Source organism: Phaeoacremonium minimum, assembly GCF_000392275.1.
Source record: "Phaeoacremonium minimum UCRPA7 unplaced genomic scaffold PA7_03_scaffold_555, whole genome shotgun sequence".
In the NCBI taxonomy this organism is placed as follows: domain Eukaryota; kingdom Fungi; phylum Ascomycota; class Sordariomycetes; order Togniniales; family Togniniaceae; genus Phaeoacremonium; species Phaeoacremonium minimum.
In genome coordinates, this window is record NW_006921457.1 from 169,265 (window position 1) to 179,460 (window position 10,196).

The 10,196-nt window shown below is 50.5% G+C and overlaps 3 protein-coding genes across 3 annotated transcripts; 1 reads left to right on the forward strand and 2 right to left on the reverse strand.

Annotated features, from left to right (window-relative positions):
- Nucleotides 1-3,320: 3,320 nt before the first annotated feature.
- UCRPA7_7795 (putative phytanoyl- dioxygenase family protein) lies at nt 3,321-4,226 on the reverse strand (the record flags this gene model as incomplete). The annotated part of the gene is made up of 1 exon (XM_007920317.1): nt 3,321-4,226. One exon carries the CDS (start codon nt 4,224-4,226, stop codon nt 3,321-3,323), a length of 906 nt encoding a protein of 301 aa, XP_007918508.1.
- Nucleotides 4,227-5,019: 793 nt separating this feature from the next.
- UCRPA7_7796 (putative mfs alpha-glucoside protein) lies at nt 5,020-6,689 on the forward strand (the record flags this gene model as incomplete). The annotated part of the gene is made up of 2 exons (XM_007920318.1): nt 5,020-5,958; nt 6,015-6,689. The coding sequence occupies 2 exons, from the start codon at nt 5,020-5,022 to the stop codon at nt 6,687-6,689; spliced, it is 1,614 nt and encodes a 537-aa protein (XP_007918509.1).
- Nucleotides 6,690-8,826: 2,137 nt separating this feature from the next.
- UCRPA7_7797 (hypothetical protein) lies at nt 8,827-9,894 on the reverse strand (the record flags this gene model as incomplete). The annotated part of the gene is made up of 2 exons (XM_007920319.1): nt 8,827-9,747; nt 9,805-9,894. 2 exons carry the CDS (start codon nt 9,892-9,894, stop codon nt 8,827-8,829), a joined length of 1,011 nt encoding a protein of 336 aa, XP_007918510.1.
- Between the last annotated feature and the right edge of the window lie 302 nt (nt 9,895-10,196).

The following is a 10,196-nucleotide window of genomic DNA, read 5'->3' on the forward strand; positions in this document are numbered from 1 at the left end:
ATTGGGGGCAGTCATGATGTCCTACCTCATTGGGGAGATCGTCTATCGTTAGGGGAGCGGAGGCCATCTTGTCTCTGGGGAACGAGATGGATGTGCAAAGAGGTCAGAACGTCGAGCCCCGATAGCAAGCAAATACCAGAAACTAGGGCAGAATTTCCGGGCAAACGTGGGTTTCAGGAGTCGTAGATAGCTCTGACACGGGGCATGCACATGCTATATATCATCTCTTAGGGCGCCAGGAGATTAGGTGAGAATAGTGGCTGATGACGGTCGATCCAGCAGCGAAGTCACCGCGTTTTTTCCCGAATCAGGAAGATCATAGACCTGTCTGACCGCGTGTCTGATCCAGGATGGCTGGAGGAGCTGGTCCCGCTGTGGGACAACGGCGAAGCGTGCAAGCAGTCAGAACTTTGATGGAATGTCGCGATGGGATTGGGTCGTGCCTCAATCCGATCCAGGATGCCGGGGCGACCGAGGCAGAAGGATGGGTGACAAGCGACTTTCTGACAAGCCGGCTCAATGTCTGCCAGTGGTAGACACAGTGGATATCTTGGGATAGAATCTGCTGTTGTCGGAACTTGAGTACGATCAAATCATCCCATTCATCTGGCTAGCCCAGTATAGACAATGTCTGGCGGTTCTGGACGCAGATAAGAGGTGGGCCTCGCTCACTCAGCCCTATCGTATCAATGACTGTGCTGTACTTCAGCATGTGCTGATCTACAGTCTGCACTTTGTGGGCTGCCACTGTCTGTGTACTGTGCAGGACTGTACGGCGATGTGCAATGGGTGCCTGATTCGGGTACCTCGTAGTCTGATGATGATGGGCGGTAACATCAACGTCAATGTTCCTTGAGCATTGTCGGTGTGGAGGTCAACGCCTTGGTGCTGCGACCTAGAGGCCCAGAACCTGCTGATATAAGTGGCTCAAACGGGGCCGGTGCAGCGGCACGGCGAATGAGATCAGCGGTGTTGGTTGACTCTTTACGATTGTAGTGGGAAATCACGTTATATGGCTCTCCGAGAAACAACGAAATGCATTGAACTGAGTCAAGAAATAAGTCACAACAAATTTGAGTATGAGTTTGTCGCATTATTCAGACTTCATGTTCCTCAACAATCCGATATGTTCTTTGAAACGCAGCTGTAGGAATACCGGTACACACTCAGGACAAAGACATTCAACCGAGTGGATGGGTCGGAGCTGACATCAGCACGTCAACGCGAATAGCTGAAATGTCCCAGACGCGGCCGCCTTGCAGCGCGCAAAACGATCATCCTTTCGATAGCTTGTGTCCGGAAGGCATAGCATAATCCTGTGGTTGCTTGCTACCAATTGAAAAAGTATGATACCCGTAGTACCTCAACCTGCTCCGCATCTTCAGGACATTCCTATGATGTCCCTCTGCCCGCGCTGTTGTGCCGTTACGTTATGATTGAAGGCGAGAAGCATTACCGAACTCCGGCATCTCGCCGAGCATCGCCGGAGACACTACAGATCCGGGTGATGCCGTGTTACCTACCACCATGCAAGGGATCAAAGGATGCATTATGAGAAGCCCTTGCCATATGGTATTGTCAAGTACGCCGAACCTATAGCACTCATGTAGAGCAGATTCACTTCGAAAGCATTTACAGAAGAAAGTGCACGCAATATAAGTGCAACTGGTCCATTCGCCGAATGAACTAGAGTACTCCGTAGAAAATGGCCTAGACTAGGCTGGACCTAGGTATCTCAACGCCTTATCTAGTAGATCGGCACGCACATGGTCGATGATGCAGTTCCACTTTAGGACCCTCCTCTCGCCGAGCCCGTCCGTCTGTCGCTTCCTCTCTCGAAATAGCTGCTGATTGCTTGTTCCTTCTTCAGAATTCGGCCTCTCCTGGCTCTCGCCTCTTACTATGCGACATACAAGAACTCGCACCGGCTGTTTCACTTGCAGAGAGGACGGCTACAAGTGCGACGAGAAGAAGCCATTCTGCGGACGCTGCGTTCGGCTTAACAAGACATGCAAGGGCTACGGCGTCCGGCTGAAATGGCAGTCCTTTCAGACCCCATCCCCCTCGGCAGCCGGCTCTCCGGCGCAGAGACGGAGGAGCCAGCAGTATGCCGCATCTCCCGATGATGGGACCTCCAGCGTCGGCACCGCATCAAGCCCAACGCACGAGAGCAACGCCATAGTGTCCTTGTCTACTAACCCTTCCTACTTACCCAACGAGATTGAACCGGAGAGCCGATATCTATTACACCACTGGACCAAGGCCCTGGCTACGGTCGTCTCGATGGCATCCGGCATAGAGAATCCATTCCTCGTCCATCTTACCCCGATGTTAGTACGTGCACCTGGGCTACGTTATGCCGTCTCCTCCATGGCTGCCGGGCATCTTGCGATCCTCCTCAGCGACTCCTCCTTTGATACAGTATCCGCACGACACCGCCTCCGGGCAGTATCTTCGCTCCGACAAACCATACAGACTCAGGACCCCGAGTTGTCCTTGGCTACAATCTTGATGTTGCAGGTGTCGGATCGGCTCTTCACCACAGATACCAAGGTTGATCACCTTTCCGGCGCAAAGGCTGTGATCGCGCAGAGAGGAGGACCGGCGGCTTGGACGGGCTCAAGTGCCCAGTTTCTCCTCAGCTTGTGTTTCTACCATGATGTTCTCTCTTCAATTTCAAGAGCAGCCAGCCCGTTGCTCGATCTGAACGACGCCGTACCCATCGAAGGACAGGCCTCCATGGAGGGCTTAGCATCGGTCCTGCAGCTTGTTGGGCTCATCAGTAGAATGCGTGGCCAGAGTCAAGATGTGCACAACGCACAAGGACGGGTCATCGAGGACGCTCTACAGGTCATAGGGGATGCTGAAGAGGACAATAGCGATGTTAACCACACCACGCAGGCGTACAAGCATGCCGCACACATCTATTTGCACCGCGTCTGGCGCAACGAAGGCGCACCTCATCCGTCAAACCTGGGTCATGTTGAGAGATGTCTATTCCACTTGTCTCAAGTGCCAATTACATCTCCACTTGTTTCAGGACATGCTTGGCCGCTTTGGACCGCAGGATGCGAGGCAATTGATCTTCAGCAGCGCCAATTTGTGCGCGATCGTGTTGACGCAATGTTTCAAGTAAGACATCTTCCTTCCTTGCGTCGCGTGAAGACAGACATCGAGGACGTCTGGGCATTCAAGGACACACAACGGAACCTTAGCGGCGTCGACAACATTGATTGTATTAAGGCTATTCTAAGGAGCCGCCAGAGAGAGGCAGACATTGCCTGAGCTCATTATGTCCTGTTACGTACAGATATATCTATCTATGGCTGCAGGGTGAAGTCATGGTCGTGTGCACCCTGCAGGTAGTCATAGTCCTCCTCCTTCCAATCCACACAAGGTGTGATATCGCCCCATTGGATCTTGCCGTCGACGCTCTTGGGAAGCTTGATCTTCAGATCACTTCGATACCAGTGAGGGAATTGGACCGAAACAAGCATCACCCGCGGCTCGTCGGTCCTATTCGGCATACCCGCATGCCATAGTCTAAAGTCGCGGATGATAAGCGATCCTTTTGGCAGGCTCGGCTGGATTGGAGGGCTGAACTTGCGCCGCGCCTCCCGGAGCTCCGCCTTAATCTGCTTGTGCTTCACACTGGAGTCGAGTACAGACTTGTCCGTATCATGGTGGCTGCCCAGCCAGACTTCTGTCGCTCCGTTCTCTGGTGACGTATCGACCAAGTTGATATTAACGCAGTACCCAAAGGGCAACTTGGGGAAGTCGAAATCGATATCAATATGTGGCGGCTGCCGCCCCTCAGCCTTGAACGCAGTGTTTGCGCTATAGAATCTGAGAGTCGGTTTAGGCCCCAGCATGCACTGGATAACCTCGGTAGCCCAGGGATTCGCTATCACATCTTCGAAGAGGTAGCCCTCCTCGAGCACTGGCTCCTGCTGGATATTACCGGTGCTGTTACCAAAGTTGCGGTGCGTACTTGGCCGGGCGTACAGCTCCTTGGCTTCAGGCACCATTCTGGCATTTAGTTGATCAAGATGGGCTGGATCAACAGCATTCTTAAGGACAACAATACCATCTTGGTGAAGTGCTTCGACGGCAGCCTGCAGATTGTGCGATCCGATCTTTCTCGTGGATAACTCTTCAGCTGTCAGCTCAATGAGCCTCACCTGTGGTCCAGGCTTAGGAGACACAGTCATAATGCTGGCGTTCATGCGTTGTATGGAGAGGGAAATGTTGAGCCTGAGGTGACTCGCTTTTTGGACTGTAATTCTTGCGATAAGATATTGCGCCGACTCAAGATAGAGCACCGCCTTAAGTAACCGATGATATGCCCCGACAGCTCGATCGCAACCGAGCTCCAGATGGATCCCTCCTGGAATAACTAATTTGGACGTCGCATCATATGCGTACGATTCCAAGAGGTTAAAGGATCTGGATATACCATGCTCAACACGCCGGAGCTGGGCCGGAGGGATCGGCGCCCCCACGGGTGCGGAGAAACCGGCAACCAGACTCCCGTTGGTGGACCTCTAAGCCTGCCTAACTGTTAGATATGCCACAAAAGGCGTAGTGGTAAATCAACGGTCCAATCCGGTTCGGGCTTTTATAACAGTTGATCAGCTTCTGGATTGCTCGTCGTTGGTCAGCTATCTCGGTTTCTATTTGCCGGATCGTCCTTGGTTGATATGAAGGCCTAGAGTAGTCAAACTAAGAGCATTATTTGCGTCGGATCACCGACGCTCTCATGATACAATACCTCATCGCCAATTGACTCATCCGTCAGTGGGGCCGCCGCACATCATGTCCGACATTATTACCGGTACAGAAGTTTGGACTGGGAGAGATAAGACAGTGCAACGGTTCCAAGCAGGTCCCACTATCTAGAAGTATATAATGAAGTATGGCAATCTACGAATCTACTGTTCTAAACACGCCGCAGTACAACCCTTCGTATTTTTGAGTCGTTTGTCGACACGATATTGTCTCTTCGTGCCTGCAACTATTATGGCAGCCTCAGATGCAGCTTCGGTCGATAAGGCGGATATCCATCCGTCCGTGGACATAGACTCTCTCGAGATTGAATTCGAGAAGTCTCTCCAGTACACTGAGGTTGAGCACGGGCTGACATTCTGGGCGGCTATCAAACTTCACTATCCTGCCGTACTATGGTGCCTCTTCATCAACTTAGCTACTGTCCTCAAAGGAATGGATGGCGGCATTGTTGGCAGTCTCGTCGGCATTGGTACATTCAAAGAACAATACGGTTACCTCTATAATGGAACATATGTCGTGGAAGCCCATTGGCTCAGTGCTTTCAATTATGCTAACAAGCTTGGTGCGATGGTTGGTGCTTTCACCGCCGGATTCGCATACGACCGTCTCGGCCCTCGACTCATGCTGGCTATCTGTTCGACAGGTTCAGTGGCTTTTATATTCATTCAGTTCTTCAGCTCCACTCCGGCACAGCTGTTCGTTGGTCAACTCTTGAATGGCTGCCTCATCGCCTTCTACCCCATCTGTGCCTCAGCATATGTTGGCGAAGTTTGTCCTCTCGCACTTCGAGGTTTTGCCGCGAGCATGACTAATCTGGCGTTCGTCATCGGCCAATTCATAGCTTCAGGAATTCTGAAAGGAACAAGTGATATGGATAGCAAGTTTGCTTATAAGATACCGATTGCTACACAATGGGCGTTGCCGGCACTGATGTTGTTATTCATATTCTTCTGCCCGGATCCTCCATTCTGGCTATGCAAAAAGAAGCGCTATGATGCAGCTGAGAAGTCTATTCGAAGACTCGCAACGCCTTCTATTGACCCCAGTCTCAAGCTCGCGTTCGTTAAAGAAACATTACGCCTGGAGGAGGCTTTCAAGGGGGACAACGCCCCAACTCTCTTCGACTGTTTCAAGGGTCCTAACCTTCGCCGTTTGATTATATGTATTATGGTAAGTTGTCTTGATTTGTTGTACTGTAATTTATTTAACTTACTGACAAGGGACAGGCGTATGATATCCAAGCCTTCACTGGTAACATCCTCTTCATCGACTACGCCGTATACTTCTTTGAGTTGGCCGGATTAGACTCTTCAGATGCCTTCAGCATGAATCTCGGCTTGACAGCAATCGGCTTTGTTGGAACCTGCTTGTCGTGGTGGGTCATGACATTCGTCGGCCGTCGTGCCGCCTATGTCTGGGGCTGCGCGGCTCTGTCGGCGTTTTGCTTTATCATTGCCACGCTTGACTTCGCACCGCAGACTAGTGGTCACGCTGCCACTTGGGTCCAGTGTTCGCTCATGCTGGTCTGCAATTTCGTCTACGACGTCACTATCGGCCCGTACTGTTTCGTGCTTCTAGCTGAAGTGTCTTCCGCTAAGCTCCGTGGCATGACAATTGCCCTTGCGACTGTCACTTGTCACATTGTATCGATAGTCTTTGCCGTGGCAATTCCGTACGCCATGAATGAGGATGAAGGAAACTGGCGGGGCAAAATTGGATTCCTGTTTGCAGGTCTTGGAGTCCTGTGCACTCTATACTGCTTCTTCTGTATGCCGGAGACGAAGGGGAGGACTTTTGAAGAGCTCGACGTCATGTTCGAGCGCAAAGTGCCAAGCCGTAAGTTCAAGGCCTATGAGATCAATGGTGCGATTGCTGCTCAGGAGGAACTGCACCATTTATAAGATCCAGCGCGGAACTATCTCTAAGATCGGGGAAGTATGCGTATTCAAGTCTGATATTAGGCAGAGAAATTAGATGCCAAGAAAGATTTTCCAGGATTCATGCTCCTCCGCTAGGGCAATAACGGTAATATTGAATGGATAAAGATATTCAATATTGAGAGTCGTTATGCTTATTGAGCTCTAGAATATTCTACTAATTATACAAAGGTAGTAACCCCTTGTTGAGGAAGTAGTGATACCCTTACTAAACTAACAATTATTACCCTGGCGGAGGAGTAGACTCAGAGCAAAACCATTTACTCAATAGCAAGTACAAGCGGCATTATCACCTTCTTAAATGGTCAATTTATTCCTCATGTTGTGGACTTTCTAGTACCTTAGTCTGTTGTTTTCATCCAGCTATGTCTAGGACCACGAGATAAAAGCGGCAATAATTCTTGAATTCCGTGAGAATTCAGCGTGTTCGCGCTGTTGCTCAAGAGTAAGTTGCAGAAGCGGCGATTAGCCTTGCAAGCGCCACCAATGAATACCGAGTGAAACTAGCCCGAAATGGCAAAAATGTCTGTGACATCACCACCTTTATTTTACCCCTGAACCATTCAAAACTTCGCCATCTATCATATTACCATTCATCATTCAAGAATCCGGCTTCACTCGCTGAAATTATTTCAATTTGTGAAGGTTCAATTATAACTCATGTGACTGAGGTCGCTTACCACCGGATCTCAACGTTTGGGCCTAATTTCAATGGCTAGATCAACACGCTCCAGTGCACGACTTTCGACCAACACGGTCAAAACAGAGCCGGATGCAGGACAAGATGCGAGCACTGCCCCACGTAGTGCGAAGCCCGTATCGCTGAGCGGAACTCCAGTAAAACGGAATACGACCAGAAAACGGTCCACAGGTCCAGATACACCACGGTCAGCAAAACGAATCAAAGTGGAAGATGATGACACATCCGGGTCATCACTACTAGTGAAAGCGGAGCAGGTGACGGATACCAAGATCGACTCAGCCTTGAAACGTGAAACTCCAAGTCCTTCAAAAGAGAAGAGCCTGCAATCCAAGAAATGGAAGGCTTTTGCTCAATATGCCAACACCTCGCCATTCCCCAACTTTCCGCACCCTACGCCTGAGGAGTGCCGCCGTGCTCACAAAATCCTCATCAATCTGCATGGTAAAAGGGTCCGTCCTCAGGAAATCAAAGCATCAACCACGCGTGCAGGCTGCGGAGACTCGCCCTCCGTCCTTGACGCACTTGTTCGCACCATCCTCAGCCAGAATACAAGCGACGTCAACTCCACCCGCGCAAAGCGCAGCATGGATGCCGTGTACGGTGGTAGCGATGAGTGGGAGAAAATTGTCGACGGCGGGCAACAGAAACTACAGGAAGCCATCAAGTGCGGTGGTCTAAGTGCCGTCAAGAGTAAGGTCATAATCAGCATCTTGCAGCAAGTGAAAGAGAAGTACGGGGTGTATTCGCTTGACCATTTGTTTAGCGCGAGTAACGAGGAGGCAATGCAAGAACTACTCAGCTTCCAGGGCGTAGGACCCAAGACTGCCAGCTGCGTGCTCCTGTTCTGTCTTCAAAGGGAGTCATTCGCGGTTGATACACACGTCTGGAGGATTACCGGATTGCTAGGTTGGAGGCCGAAAGACGCGACTAGAGACGAAACTCATTCTCATTTGGATATCATGATACCGGATGAGGAGAAATACGGGCTTCACATTTTGCTTGTGAAGCATGGAAAAGTCTGCGAAGAGTGTAAAGCAGGGGGTAAGAACGTAGGGAAATGCGACTTGCGAAAGGCTTTTCAAAAGGCCAAGACACTGGATGTTGATGATTGAGACCGCAATGCAGACAGCGTCTCATTCAAGCCTTCGTTCTAGATGACGAAGCTTTAGCAGCAACAATCCAATCCCTTCTCAGTGCCCATTATATATATTCCGGATTCCTTGATATATCAGTGATTAGTTGTAGTGGATGATACCGTGTAGCATTTTGGTGATTGCTACGAATACAGATTGCTACCCGAAAACTGAAAATTGACAATCTCACAAGCAGTACAATATAGTGACAGACAATGCGCAACGCTCAGAGCTATTTGAAACAGAATTCGAAAATAATCCGCCGTCATAGGCAGACTATTCTTCCATACTCGTCTTGGCACGGCCGCGCGTCTGCTCGGCAAAAAATCGGCCTTGACGAAGAGTATTCCACATTCACACCTCTCCAGCCATGCACCTCTTCCATCTTCTCTCTAAAATCACTCTTCGGCTTGCCCTGCTTGATGCGGAGTTTCTCGAAGAAGACATAGGCCGCGTAGAAAGTCTTGTTTGTGTTACCCGAGAGCGGGCCCTTCAACCCCAAGAAAGACTGTAGGTTCCGAGGTGACACCTTGCGCTCATCGGGGAAGCTCTTGGAAATCTCTCGAACGAAGGCAGCCTGGGTGAGGCCATCATGCTTGAGAAAAGCGCGAATCTTCTTGCGGACTTCGTCGCAGGTGTCGTAGACCGGGACCTTGCCAGCATCTTCACCGGGCAGCGATATCATGCTGACATCAAGAAGTCTATTGACCTCATCAGGGCTCGCGCTCTTCTTAGACTTCTTCGCGGTCTTCCCGTTAGCCTTCAATGGTAGACCTTGCAATTCCCTCTTTTTGAAGAATGCGAGCGCCTTGATATAGGTGTCGTTGTACTCTCCGTCCCAGGTTTTGGTTCGGTTCATGAAACTCTGATAGCTGCGAGGGCTCACTTGGATAGTGTTCTGGAACTCTCCGACCTTCTGGGCGCCAGACTCGATCCAGGTGCGGATCTTCCTGCGGATGGCGTTGCAAGTCTCGTCGGCCATCCGGAGCCGCGGGTCATCATCGTCGATCTCAGGAGCGTCATCAGGGAAGAGATTCTGTTTGAGTTCTTCTACGGCGTCAGACTTGCGTTTCTTGGAAGCCGTGGTTGCAGTGGAGCTTTTGTTAGTGCTTTTGTTGCCCTTGTTGGCGGGGACTGTGTTCTCCTTGCCAGACTGGAGAGCCTGAGGTCCTCGATTGAAGTCCAGCTAGGACGATTAGCGGATCCAGTTCAAAGGAGGAGCTATCATGAGTCGCGCTCATACCTTCAATCCCGAGCCGTTAAGTGCATTCAGCCTGTTATTGCTGATGTTGGCCAAGGGCCGGCTAGGAGACCACGACCATCCGGAATCCATTTTTTGGTAGGCACTTATACTTTGACAAGACATCAATTGATACACTAGGTAGGTTGAGGTTGGTACAGGGTGCGGGTTTCCGTTTCTTCAAGTAGATCGTGGATAACCAGGATCCCGGTGACGTATGAGTTGTCGAAAATTACGTGGAATTGTGTCAGTGGTGTCCGGGCTCTGCAATTCGCGTGATTTTACGGAAGGCGATAAGGCGAACTATGCCAAAATCATTTTTTTCTCAGATTTTCATTAGATGTACCCCACCGTAGAGCCTTAATATACCCTATAGAAAGCTATTCAAATAGACA